Source organism: Cheilinus undulatus, linkage group 5, assembly GCF_018320785.1.
Source record: "Cheilinus undulatus linkage group 5, ASM1832078v1, whole genome shotgun sequence".
NCBI lineage: Eukaryota > Metazoa > Chordata > Actinopteri > Labriformes > Labridae > Cheilinus > Cheilinus undulatus.
Genome location: NC_054869.1, coordinates 19,923,839 through 19,937,971, shown reverse-complemented (window position 1 = coordinate 19,937,971; position 14,133 = coordinate 19,923,839). Strand labels below are relative to the sequence as shown.

The following is a 14,133-nucleotide window of genomic DNA, read 5'->3' as shown; positions in this document are numbered from 1 at the left end:
AAATTGACACCAGTAAACTCTACAAAAGGGTTGTGCAGGACAGTTTGGTAACCTGCACTGTGATACATTCTTCAGGCCTATCAGAATTTTAAAATGTTTTATCATTACTGTTACTGTAATTATACTTAGCATAAGTAATGAGGATGATAATAATATATATTATCATTATTGTAGTTGAATTACAAAAACAAGGTGGGCCTAAAATTACACTGGTCATTATAACTTAAACTAAAACATAAAAATGCATTGTCTTCACTTTAAGAAATCAGTTTAAAGGAGGTATAATCTGTCCCTACTGTATAGCTACACAAGTTGAGGTTCTCTGCAAAGACACCCTCCTGAGCAGTCCGTTTAAAGTTTGATGTCACCAGTGTTTGCCTCCCTTAAGTTGGGTGTATCATTGCTATTTGTAGCTTGTACCCGTCTTTTTTGTGCTAGTTAATATGGCGGTGTATGTTGGAATAAAGGCTACTGAAAATATACACTTGAAGTGTGAACAAAATGCAACGTATTAATTACCTGAAGAACCTTTTTCCTCTCCTTGAGCTCATGTCATGTTTTGCAGCAAGTCCAGTCGGTACCCGGAGATTAATTGACACATAGATCAACAAATCAGGAGTTAGTTATGTTTTTCTACAGGTCAAATAGCAGCTGTCTTGGCAACGAGAATAGTTGACATCTTTACAGACAAATACGAATAAAGTGTTGCAGGCATGGTGTATGTTGCAATGTTTTGGCATTTCCCTATTTCCACTGGCTGAAATCGGGACAGGGGTTGTTCAAAAACAGGACATAATGGCGTTTTCTTGATTGGGACACAGGACACAAAGTCTGACATTGGGACGAAGGGCCCCTCTATATCAGATGTTTAGTTGCTGGAAGCCAGTGTTTGGGTATCTGTTTCTGAACATGCATAAAGGCTGTGAAATATTCTGAATTTTCAGTTGTGTGTCATAACAGCATCCTCTTGAGCATGATACAAAAAAAAAATGGCAGCTGGTGAAAATCATGCATCTTACACTGACAGTCAGTCATAATTACTGGATGTTCCTTCCATATACTCAAATTTTCACTCTCTTGTTACTTGCACTCACTCGTTGAGATGAGTCATGACAGAGGTCACAATCTGCTTCAATTACTCCTCCGGTATTGACCGATCGATTCCTCAAGCCTCTTTGTGTCACTTTACTCTGTGAGAAATTAATGTGCATGGCTCTCACTGTGGATGTCGCCAGCAGAGACACAGCAAAAGAAATGAAGTAAGACCGCTTTCGGACGAAGCATGTGTGTCTGTTTGACCTGTGATCCAGAGGCCACGTTAGCAGCGTATGGATCCAATTGGGCTGCCAGGAGGCTGACAAAGTGTCACTGGTCAGTCGTGCCACAGGAAGTGATCAATTGCGGGCCTCGGGGGCAGTGAAGGAGCTGCGTCTCTATCTATTTCCTGCCACAGACAGCGGTGTCTGCTTGAATCACGACATCCACAATTTATTATGTCTCTTTCAAGTAATGCCAGCTGTTCTTTTAAATGTGTGTTCATTGTTGCAAGGTTTGTTTTTCAAATTGCTATGCACATACAGTTTAAAAATGGATCCTTGGCCACGCAGAGGAAAGCTACAGCCGTCCTACTGTTACTGATTTAGCTCAAGAAAAATACTGATTCAGTGTTTGTCTCCCCTTCATCTCCGCCCTGTTGGCTCGATCCAGTGTGTCACTTTAGACCATCCCATCTCTGTTTGGTTGTTTGTTTATGTTTTCTCCCACCGTGCTACTCGGTAATATTCCACTGCTGGTGAGCTAAACTGGGTGGCATGGTGTGAGAGGTTGGGTGTGTGAAGGGTGCTACAGTTGTGTTTGTAGGCCGCAGCCCTCAGAGCGGGCAGTGATATGCAAGAGACTTTCTTTTTGAAGAATTACAAATGCAAATCCATTTTCTGAGAAGTTCATATGGTGCACCCACACAAACAAACCCACCATATAAACCCAAGGAACTCCACCACCCAAAGCAATATACACTTCTCTGATGTCCGGTTCACATTATTGCCCAGACTCCCAGAAGGCCTTCATTGTTCAGGGCTATGTGGGGTGTAGGGTGTTTCTCCTTCCTCCCTCCTCCACCCCTTCTCCTCCCACCCTCACACTCATCCATCCTCCCCTCCCCCAGGGACTTACCTGTCTGTTGCGTTCATCCATAATCCGCGTGATCTGAATCTTTTTTCTCCCCATCGTCCCCGTCTTTTTTCTTTCACTCCTCCTTCTAAAGAACTCTGTGCTTTCTTCACTCTCTTCTTTCTTCTTCTTTCTCGTCACTCTCCTGCTCTTTCTTTATCTGTCTTTTTTTCTGCTTTCTATTTGTTCCAATCAACTCAAAGATTCCAGCATTCGTACCTGTAAGAAAGAGAGAAGAAAGGGCGGGGGGAGGAGGAGGAGGAGGAGAGGAGGAAGAGCATTAAATGAAATGAAATATGGCAAAATACGGAGAGGAAAAAAATAATAAAAGTGGCATCATGGCAGCCACAAGGGAGGGTGAAGAAAGACAAAGAATCTGTCAACAATGTTGTGAGAACCGCTGTGTTTTTCACTGTCGATATCATGCAAATCAGTTTTTGCATTTTTTTTCCCAGGCACAGACTATGAGAGGAGACAGCGCTGTCAGGATCTCGCTTCGTTCACAGAGAGTTTGACAGTGTTTTGGAAGTGCCGCTAACTTAAACGCTCTAATCACCGACACTGTAACATTACCTCCAGACTGAGAAATACATTTTGTTTCTTCCCATGAACTGCACTGTATTGACAGTACCTGTACCGGCTTTTTTCTAGTCTATCTAGAGCTCATCTCCAAAATGGCAGACGTTAGTAGCAGGATGGAATACAGATGTAAAACTGAGCTCAATGTTTCCATGTTCTGGTAAAATAGAAAAGAAAAAAAGGTGCCAAGAGTGATCTTTTGAAGCACGTTAAAGGGACATTTCCTAGAGACATGAATCAAGCTCCATTTCAGCATGAACTGCATCCAGATTCAGATGTTGCTTTTGATGCACTTTTGTCTTTGCTCACAGAGGTGGAGGCCAGCAGCTGATGACCTGGCCTGCATGTGCAAAGAAGAAACCTGCGCTCCAAAAAAGTTTGCGTGAGTGAACCACTGTGTGTCCATATGTGCGTGCAACTGCGTGTGTTGTTGTGTGAGTTTGGCTGAGCCAGAGCTCCAGTGCATCTCTCCAGAGTGCTAAAGTAGGCCAACCCAATCTATCTCAGGGAGGAGCAGAAGAACTGTTGTTGTGTTTTCTTTTGACAGTAGAGGTGATAACGTCCCTCGTTATGCAAATGAGCATCCCATTATTTAAGCACAGTGCAATGCAGGGGAGCTGTCAACGGCGTCACATGAAAAAAAAAATTCCTCCATCTACCCTGCCTTTTTTTTTTCTCCACTTTCCCCTTCTTCTCTCTACTCTCCTTTCTGAACCAGATTTCCGGCACCTGGCAGCACAAGCATCAGACGTTGATGTGGAAGACGACACTGCTTCACCAAAAGACATGTCAGTCTCAGTCTCTCTCTCTATCACTCTCTCTCTCTCTCTTTTCTCCTACACCCTTGCTCTCTTCCCCACTCTCTCATATTCTCTCCTTAGCACCGTACCGTACACATGCATGCACATTGTAATGCACTTCCTTTCCCCCTTCTTTTCCTTTTTTTTTTATCATCCTCCTAACCTGAATCCATGTATTTATTGAGTAACATGCATGAGAAAGCAGAAGAAAGCAGTAAACCCCTGAGGTAAGTGCAGCACATTGCTATGCACTTGACCTCTTTGTGTGAGAGTAGGACATTGATAATGAAAGAGCTTAATAGGAACATCCAGGGATACTCTTAGCGACAGAGCAAGGCCTGTAGCTGTAGTACGTTACTGTAAGTCTTTATAAAAGTGTAGTACAGTGATTTTCATTGTATCTTGGTGTAAGAATATTATCCAAATTAGGGTCTTCTGCCATATATATATATATATCCCATGCCACATCCCATCAGTTATGTGATTTTGTCTGCAAAAATCTTCCATCATGCAAAAATTTAAAACAATATGAGACAATACAATCTGAACAATGATAAAATGCATGACAAAAATCTCCCCCGAGTTGATGTTTGGAGTACGCCCACTTATGGAAGAAATGAGCTACAAACACAAACGCATCATTTGGCAGTTAAGACAACAGCCGGACTGCGCCATCATAATAACAACAAGATCTAAAATAACTCTGTGGCAGCTCTGAAGAGGCTATCCAAAACACTTTAGCATTGCTCTGCACAAACACACCCATCCACAGACAGAAAAACAAAGCGCTGCCCTCTGGAAGAAAACAAAGAAGGATGTTGTCAGACAAACTGGGATTACAAGCCAACACCGAGGCGCTTTGGCACAAGACAGCCAGACAAGGATATCAATCAAGCCGGCGTGCCTCAATCACAGGCTGACAGCATCATCCCCTCCCAGTCTTTGTACTCAACACTTCCCTGCCTGGGCAGCGCTCCAAACAAGGAGGCGTTACCTCTGTGATCCCTGCCTCCTGGCCTCCACCTCCTCCTCCTCGTTCCTCCCACAGTCCACTGAGCAGAGCTGAACCTCTCAATGTCAACAACCGCTGGGGCAACACCTTAGGCCTTACGTAACATTAGCGCTAAGACTAAGCCCGTGTCCTGAACATTTAATCCCTGCTTTTGGCTCCCAGCGCCAGCCAATGCTCCCCGAGGTGAGGTTCTGCTGCCGCTTAGCCCCGTGTCGGTGCCTCCCTGCTTCAACCAACACCCCCCCCCCACCACCACCACCACCACCACCACCACCACCTTCTCCTGATCCCTTCTCATGGTTGCCACCTCTACTTCCTCCTACGCAACGACGCAAGTCCCCCTTCTCCTCTGTCCCCACATTTCCTCACACCCGCCCCCGTCCCATATGAGTGCCAGGCCGCTGCTGGATATGAACCGAGCACCCACCTCCTCACTGGGCTCCTTTCCCTTCCCTCTTCTTCCCCTCTTGTTGGAAAGACCAATGGTTAACTTAAAAGATTACCACTGAATCACTCAATCCAATTTGCCTCGTGACACCGAGAAATGAAGGGAAACAAGAGCGGTTTGCGAACATGGTCTAGAGGCACAGGCAGGAATTTTTCGCAGGATCCTGATGCTGACACCTGACCTTGAGAGGGCGAATAAGGTGACAAAGGAGAAGAAAAGGGAGAGAAAAAGACAGGGTGACACAGAAGAAAGAACTAACAAGCTTGGGCACATTAAGCCAATTTGCTAATCCTGAAGTAAGGCGCAGGGGAAGAGGGAATGAGCCGAGGAAGATGAAGAATACACAAAAGAGTTTCTTTATCTTCTCTGTGGAGTCTGACTAATGCTATGCTTGCTTTCGCACCGGCTTGGTAAACTGGAAGGAGGCTGGAGCGAGAGGCTGCTAAGGCCAAAGGGCAAGCTGGCACCAAGCACACAGAAGCACCAAAGTCAGCCCTTTTGCTTGTTTTATATCTTGACTCCCTGCGCTTGGAAATGAAAAGGTGACAATGAAAGAGAAGGAGAGCAGAGAGAGGGAAACAGAGAAATGAAAAGGGAAATAGAGTGAAGCATAAAGAGGGATCTTTTTGAACAGGCACCAGGCCTCTCCAGGGGGAGGGGAATAGCTGTACCCACGACCCTCCCATCTGTTAAGCAGACGGACGGGGGGGGGGGGGGGGGGGTGACGGTTGGGGGGGGATGGGAGATGGAGAGGGAGCAGCGATTCAGCACATAGATCTAATGAGCATTCTCTCTCCTTCTCTCTGAGTCTCACAAGTGGAGCTGAGAGGACGATGAGAACATATACACTCAGTGCACCACAAGGCTTGATTCTAGGTCGCCTCTCTCCCAAGTGTTTAGTCACTAAAAACTAATATACAGCGCATGGCGCTTTTTCACATTCTAATAGACGGTCTGTAGGGTGCTTGTTAATGTGGCTTTGTTATTGAGGACACTGAACACGACTTCTTTGAATCAAGGGAGCAGCACAAAAGAGGAACTTTACCTTGACTCATGCTCGAGGTTTATTCGTCACTTTGACAGACGGCTGATGGGTTTGTGAGTGAGGAGAGATGCAGGAAATGCACAAGAATTCAAGTTCCTAGAACGAAAGTCGTGTGCAATCATCCACCACATTGTTTCTCCATTCAGAGAATTAAAACAGACAAGGCCAAAATTGAACTTTCCTGCTGTGCAAAAAACTGCTGATGCTGAAGTCTCAAATCCTAATTCTACACGTTATGGCAAATTGGGGAAGGTGATTTATCATGACAGGATTGGTTATGTTTTTCTAAGAAACCCCACCTCGGCTCATGGTACATCTGCAACACATTTGGTAATAGCATGTGTCCCGAAAAAAAACATATATCATGCCAGTATCCCCTATCCTCCTAGGAAATGTGGCTGTGAGGATTTAAAATAACATATTACAGTGCAGTAAGTAAACCTTTTAGGAGGTGTATGGTACATTAAATAAACCTTCTCTCTTTTTAAATAAACTCCCATTTCCTTGAAGAGGAGGACCAAAAACATGCTTTAATATGGTTTCCCAAATACAATCTGAATGTCAGTACACAGGCACAGCTCCGTTTTTACTTCAGTATGTCTGTCATGTGGAGGATTTTTTCTCCTCGAGAACATTAAAGTTTTTTTCCCTGATTTGTAGATTTTCGGAGGTTTCTTCTTTGTGTTTTTTGATGTAGAGCGTATAAATGTGGATGTGTTTGTGGGTGCTGCATTTGGAAACACACGCTTATCTGCTGTCAGGATGGATGGAGATGTACCAGCAGGAATGAAAGGAGGGGAAGGATCAAGCTAAAGGAGCGAGTTGATGGCCACTGCCAGGCAGGATGGGAACAGCAAAAAAAAAAAAAAAAAAAATCATGTATCAGGTCTCATTGTGCCTCTAATGTCATTACAGGCAGTGACTCCTCTATGTGGCACGCCGCACTCCCCATCTGTCAGAGCGAGATAGGCAGGGTGACGAATGGCTATCACTGCTACTTCCCTCAGCCTCCACCAACACCCCCGTCTCCCCCACTCTAATGTCTGTATCTCTTTTCCAGAGCTGGGGGAGAAGAGTGACCTAAACCTGGGCGGTAGCCCACGCGTAGGTGGGCCTCTATGGCTCTGAATCTCTGCAGATATTAGGACTAATTTAACATGTTAGCAGCTAAAGAGATTAGCAACATGTACATCTGGGGATTAGAGTGATATTGGTGGATCATCTCATAATGTGTTCATTCCTTCTTTTTTCTCTCCCACAGAGCTAAACTTGAATTTGAGAGGCTGCAGACTGTGTCTGTGTGTGTTTTTATGTGTGTTAGAGAATATGTCTTCACCTGTCTCTCTCCATTAGCTCATGATTTAGTTGGATCATTAGTGAGACAGTTTCACATGTATTCTATTTTCAATCTCTGTGTGCCTTTGAACTGAGACACCTGTCTATTGATGAGCAGGAAAGTGAGCCAATAGCCTGTGCTTGGCACAGTTTCCTACACTCCGTGGAGCGCTCATAAGTGTGATTGACATTATGGAACAAAGTATATTGTTATAAGTAGCAGCACAGGTGCTAAAAGATGAGTGCTCAATTTATTCGCCAGCCCAAGTTCAACTGATTTCTCAACTTAAAACTTCAGACTGAAACTTTAAACTTAATTGATTTTGGTTCTAATGAGACTCTGTCAGCGCTGTTTCCCCTCTTATCCTTCAATCCAACAGCTCTGCCCCCGGCTCTTAGGGGGGACAGAAAGACAGGAAACACAGACAGACAGTGCAGCGGAAGGATGTGACATCAGCGTGTGCAGACAATCAAAGGTGCTAAGGGTGTTTCCTTCCCTAAATCACTCTGTTTTCATGGCATAAATTTGGAATCAAAATCTAACAATTCAACAACACAAGTCTCAGTAAACTGAAGAAATGCAATTACTGAGAAACAAATATGAAAAGTCTAATCAATGCCCCCTTATAAGCTATACTTTTCATTTATTTTGAAATAAGTTTAAGTATTTGTGTTAAAAAGGGAACAATTTATTTTTTAAAAATGGAAAAATAAACATTTTTGCGGATCTTTTTCAACATAATGTGAGATTTGCTGAAAAAAAAAATGCAAGAAAAACTACAAATATAAAAAATTTCACTGTGAAAACTTGTTCATTTACCTCATAAAAATTACAGAAAATTTTTAATTAAAAAAGAACACTTTTTGCCATACACTGACTAAAGCCCCTTATTATACCAGCTGAAATAGGTTCTCTTTATTGACTGAATTGTATTGGATCAACTTTAAAACAGTTAAAAACTATAAAACAAAAAAGAAAAGTATAAAGATTATTTCAGTGTCTAAAACTCCTAAAATCTGCATAAAATAAGACATTACATCTGTTTTTCATTCAAAATGCAATTCAAAATTATGAAAATTTCCCACTTCTTGCATTTGCATGCATATTAAGATATTTCTTCTTTCTGATTTTGTGTTAAAACAAAAAGTTTATATCAGAGTTTTCCTGTGAAAGTCCTTGATTGAATGCAACCACATGTAAAAGTAATAAGACCCTTTGTATCTGTATAAACTTCTTTCCTGATCCGAAGCGTTTTGCCAACTCTGGCCTGACGGTATGAGACAGTAATGACAGTAGAAATGCAGACAGAAGGGTACAGAGCCCTGCCCTTCGTTTGGGCAGCTGCTAGTCTCTCTCAGCACCTGCACACAGAGGCCTTCAGCCGTCAGAGCCGCTGTGGAGACAGGTAGCCATCCGTCAGAGGCAGAACACAGACAGGTGAGAGCCGTCTATCCATAGCCCATTGCTGACTTCCCCAAGGACAAAATGACTTGACATAATGCGTCATCCCCCCAATCTTTGAAAGGAGGCCAAGGGCTGTACTGTGCCGGGGCCGTCGGCAGACAAGCGAGGGGGCGCACGTGAACGAAAGGCAAAACCAGGCAGACGGACACAGAGAGGAAGAGTAACCACTGTGGTTAGAGAGGCATTCCTCAACGATTGTCAGCAGATTTGTGTGGAATGATAACAAATAAACCTAAAGGGTAGCAATGACAAAACCTGCCACGCAGACAGTTGTGCCAAGCTGGAAAAGACTGTATCAGATAAAAAGACAAAAAAGAGAAGAGAAAAGCAGAAGTAAAGGCCACAATTCGGAGAAGCCCTGGAAAAGGCTTGAGTGAATCACCATGTAGTGCGTTGTCTTTCCATGGCATGAGCATAGGGTGGTGGACACAAACAAGTATAAAGAAATATAGAAAACACGATAAAGGCAACTTAAGAGGTGACAGAGTGAAGTGTACCAGAATGAGAGTGGTGAAGTGGTGCAGATTGTGGTGATGCGCACATCTGATGCATAAACACAAATAACTTCACTTAAGTTTCACTTTATCAACACTGCTGCAGTTTTTTTCACTTCTTCCTCTCTGTCTCTCTCTTTCTCTCCAGGCATTGTAAAGTCATGAACAAAGCTCTGCTGCAGGTCGTGTTCTCGACCCGCTACCTCAGGACCAGGTGTAACAACAGGAACAGAAATTAAACACATATGTACAGTAAGGATCACGCACTCACAAGCTGACTTCTATTTGCACAGATAATGATTGCTCTTTTTTGGTCCATAAACAAGCAAAAACAATTTAAAACACTGTAATGAAGTATAAAAAAGCAGCACTTTAAACCCTTCAATGAACGTTCCCAGCCCCCAGAGGAACACCCGGGAGTCATGTCACTAAGAACACAAAGCACTGACATATTCACCCAATTATGTTCCCTGCCGAGTATGACAATGTCTCAGGATGTTAGCAATGTTCTCCAGTGTGTAGGAGGGAGGTGGGGCAGCGTGTGTTTGTGTCAGAGGTTTATAAGTGAGGCCTTATTGCTGCACAGGCGACTTACAAACTCCCCAGTAGCTGTTTTGTCCCTTGCCCTCCCTCGTTTCATCAACAACCAAAATTCAGACGACCTGCTGATGATTTCATCTTACCCTCCACCTCCTCCTTCACTCTTTCTCTTTGCCACAGCATTCTAATCACCCTAATTAAAAGCTTTGTTCATTTAGAAATCTCTGATGACAATTTGTTTCACTCTACCCTACAGCAGTGGTGGCTGTGAAGAGGAGAAGAGAATTAAATTTGATCTTCTGACAGCAATTATTAAATGCTCCCTCCTGGCCTCAATTAAGGCCCGCAGGCTAATGCTAACGTGGCTAGCCCCCTCATGCAGCCAAGAGACGCCGGCGCACTTCCCCTTTTTTTTTTATCTTAAGCTAAGTTTTGTCACCCTTTTCTTCATGCATATGTATGTGAGAGTGGGTGCACATGTGCGTGTCTTTTAACTTGGCGGGTATGGAAATGCACGCTTGCTTACTTGTGTGTTTTGCATACATACTGATGGGAAAAACTATTTCCTTTTTTGGCTGTAAACAGGGAAGTGGTGGAATTTACTATTTTTCCTACTCTTGCCTCATCAGCAAATTTGGATTCCATATTAAAACTATTGCATCAAGTGGTTATTTATGAAGTTATAAATGTAACAAATGAGTACAGAAGCTGCCATGCTGGGGGATGCCGAAACATGTAGAAAAAGTTGCCTTAAAGGGATAAATTTAGCTTACAACTATAAATGGTCAACAATTACCATTGCCCCTCCCTGCCATTGTGACACTTCAGCAGCATTATGTGTCATGGTCGCAGCCTTGCTGCCAATGCACTGCTCAGTGTCTATGCGCAGCGTGTGGGTAATTTGCACAGAAGTAGAAGGTTGCACACTTCAACAAGGATGTCCTTCATAGATTCGACCTTCTGTTTCTTTTTTCCCTCTCTCTCTTTCTCTGGTCCCTGCGCTCTGCTAGGAAACCGAGTAACCTAGATCGTAGAGGAGGGATTGTGACAGAGAGAAGGACAGACAGAACCAGAGAGAAAGAAGCAGATTGAAGGGAGTCAAAACGTGACACCAGACACTTGAAATAGGAAAAAAAACCCACTCTCTTGGATGATGTCAGGTTCAATCCTCTGTTTTCTGGTTACCACAAGCTGATTGTGCTGATTACTGGTGAGCCTTGTTGATGCTGTGCATCATTAAACAGAGATTGTTCCACTGTTAGTGTTTGTTTAAGCGAGGCTGGTGTAATGTTTCCAGGCACTTTCTCCTCGCCACACACTCACACACAATGTAAACTTGAGATACAAGTTGTATACACTGCATCTATACTTCACGTGAGTCGTTCCAAGTCAACTTTGGGTGGGTGTAAACATAAATAAAACAAATAAATTAGAAAAGCAACATGCACTGACAAGTTATCAATCTGTATAATAAAAATCTGGCACAATATAAACACTTGTTTCAGAGATGGTTTCTAAACAGCTCCAGAGCTTAACAGTTCCCATGAGGGAGCTGGTGGCGGGGCGCATGAGGCATAAGGTTGTACGGATTGTGGAGGGTGTGTTGCGGCATTCGGCACCTACAGATCAGGCTCTGTTTAGGGGAGTGGCCCCCACCGAGGCCAGAGCCGGGCCAGACCTAGTCCAAGCCTCTCATTAGTCATCGGCCGGGTGCCACGCTTTCTTTTTGGAGTGGTTAAAGGGGGGAACCGGCGAAGGGTCTGGCAGTTGCACTGTACTCCACTCCCAGCACCATCACAACCCGACCTCATCAAAGAGAGCGCTCGTAATTTGTCACAGAAAGCAGCCAATTAACATATGTTAGGGGAGGAGGGACGAGGAGAAGACGGGGGGAGGAGGAGGGGAGAGTGAAAAAAGATAGCGTATGATTAAAGAGTCTGCACAGCTGCACAGAATCAAGATGGCAAGGAGAGGTTTGAAAGAGACCTCAGAGCCAGTAATCTGATAAAGCTTACTGTTACTTAACCCCCATAAGCAGGGTAGGCAGAGAGAGAGGGAGAATGAAATAATAGAGACAAACAAATATTAAATTACTGCTGTGAAGCTACAAGCTTTGGCAGAGTGCCTCGGCTCTCGATATGTGGCTACAGTGAAGGCTTCTGTACCACATGGAGATGACCCTTCATGCCAAAGCACCACTGCTGTTTGACCCAGGTTATTTTTAGCTCAGCACTAACCATAGAGCTAACATTGTAGTGCTAAAAACCCAACCTCCTTTACTTTCATTCTGAAATTTGAATTCCTGGTGCACCACAACAATTTAGCGTTCCCTCTCATGAAACAAAAGCTTTTTTTTTTTTTCATTTTTCATTTATTTTTCCTCTCACAAAGTCTCAGACAAGTTGCTTACATTCTGACTTGTTTGTTTGCCTTCAAATTCTTGTTCCTCATGGTTGGTTTTTAACATGCTGTGTGTGGTTATTTATGCATGTGTGTGACACTGCCTGTGTGTGTGTGTGTGTGTGCATTTATGTGTCTGTTATTGTCGGTGTTGTTGTTGTTGTTGTTGTAGGAACATCTTGTGAAGTGAGTTGTGTGATATTTTGCCTTGTTGTTGCACACTTTGGCAGGCTGAATGCATTAGCAGTGCACGCCGGTGCCGTTCTGTGTTCTGTCGTCTCTCCGCCACCTCTGCCTTGTCTCTCTGCAGCGACTGATCACACGGGCTGACAAGCAAGTTCGGGTCTTCGTCTGCTGCCGCCGCCGCCGTCATTCGCTATACGTGGGCTCTGACTCTTTCAGTGAGAAAAATAAGAAAGGCGGGGAGGAAGCTTTAAACAAATTTGAGTGATTTTTTGGAATAGTACGTCAAGTGTTGGGGAATTCCCCCTCAAACAAAGGGACGCAAACTTGAACAACAATTCTATTCTCCTTGTACAGATATTAGATGATAAACACTGGGCCTTGTTCACCAATTTTTTGTCAAATTTGTTCTTAAGAAGTCTTTAAGAGAAACCTACATCAAATTCAAGACATGTTCTTAAACTGCTGAATTCTTCGCACCTGTATTTTAAAGCTGATGGACGCCAGGTGCTTGAAAACTTGAAGCATGTGCATGTTTCTCCTAATTAGCATAGAGAAGCATTCCTTTTATGCCCATATAAGGGCATGACTGCAGGGCAGTGTGAAAACACAGAGGCAAGATATCAGTAAATCAACATAAACTGTAAAAACAATCACAATACTTTGAAGAACTTTGATAGCTTTAAAGTAGATGTAGTGCTGCTCCAAATGATACCAAAAGAGGAAGATTTAATTACATTTTTAGCACAGGTTGTGGAAAAATTGGACATAAATTGGATTAAATCTCTGGTTCAGAGGTTGCTTTAATCAGAAATGACATGCATCATGCTGTAAGTAGAAAAAGATGCATTCCAGATGTGTTGAAAATAGTTAAAGCATGTGGGAGGGGAGTCATTTTTTTTCAAAGTGAGTATGATTTGATTAGAACATGTATTTATACTAAGACCTGGTGCTTTTAAAGTGATTAAAGACTAACACATTTAAACCTGCTGCACGATGCACACATGCGCGTGTGGGAAGATCGTTTTGTATTGTTTTAAATAAGTGTGTTACAATAAAACTCCTACAAATAGGCTAAATTTATATCTAATTTAACATTTTATGGCTAAGATCAAACATTGCATGTTTAAATTAATACCTGATGATGTTTAAGTCAGGTATTTATCCATATTATTCAATCATTTAAAAGTGTTCTATTGATAGAAATGCAGTAAAATAGAATTTAAAATTCTACTTAATCGCATAATTCTTAATGTAGCATATTTGAGCACTGATGAGCACATAATTTAACATTTTATCCTGTCATATCAGCACTCAGATGTTCCTAAGAGTGCTGAGAAAACTTTGGTGAATGTTAGAATCTTCTTAAAAACTACGTAAAAGGATTCTAAGAAGGGTTGGTGAATGAGGCCTGTTGTTTTAATTATTAAATTTAAGTTATTTTGACTGAAATCTGGGATAAAAATGGACAGTGAAACCACAAATGGCTGTCAGAGAAAGCGTAGCGTACACTATATATAAATCATGACTGTTTCTTTTTGCCTCCTCTTCCTCTCTCTTGCACTCTTATCCACGCCATCAAGCATCATCGTTATTTATTTATTTTTCCTATTTGGGAAGTGAAAGGCTAGAGTGGAGGAGCGGGGGAGTGAAGGAGGAGTGG

At 42.9% G+C, this 14,133-nt stretch overlaps 1 protein-coding gene across 7 annotated transcripts in view; it reads right to left on the bottom strand.

Moving 5' to 3' along the window:
- The window catches only part of mef2cb (myocyte enhancer factor 2cb), a 94,869-nt gene that overhangs the window by 50,382 nt on the left and 30,354 nt on the right, over positions 1-14,133 (bottom strand). For all 7 annotated transcript variants that reach the window (XM_041787166.1, XM_041787170.1, XM_041787171.1 and 4 more), the window contains one exon: positions 2,173-2,388. In XM_041787166.1, the coding sequence (XP_041643100.1) occupies positions 2,173-2,226 (54 nt within the window). In that variant the 5' untranslated portion in view covers positions 2,227-2,388. The remainder of the gene's footprint in view (positions 1-2,172; positions 2,389-14,133) is intronic.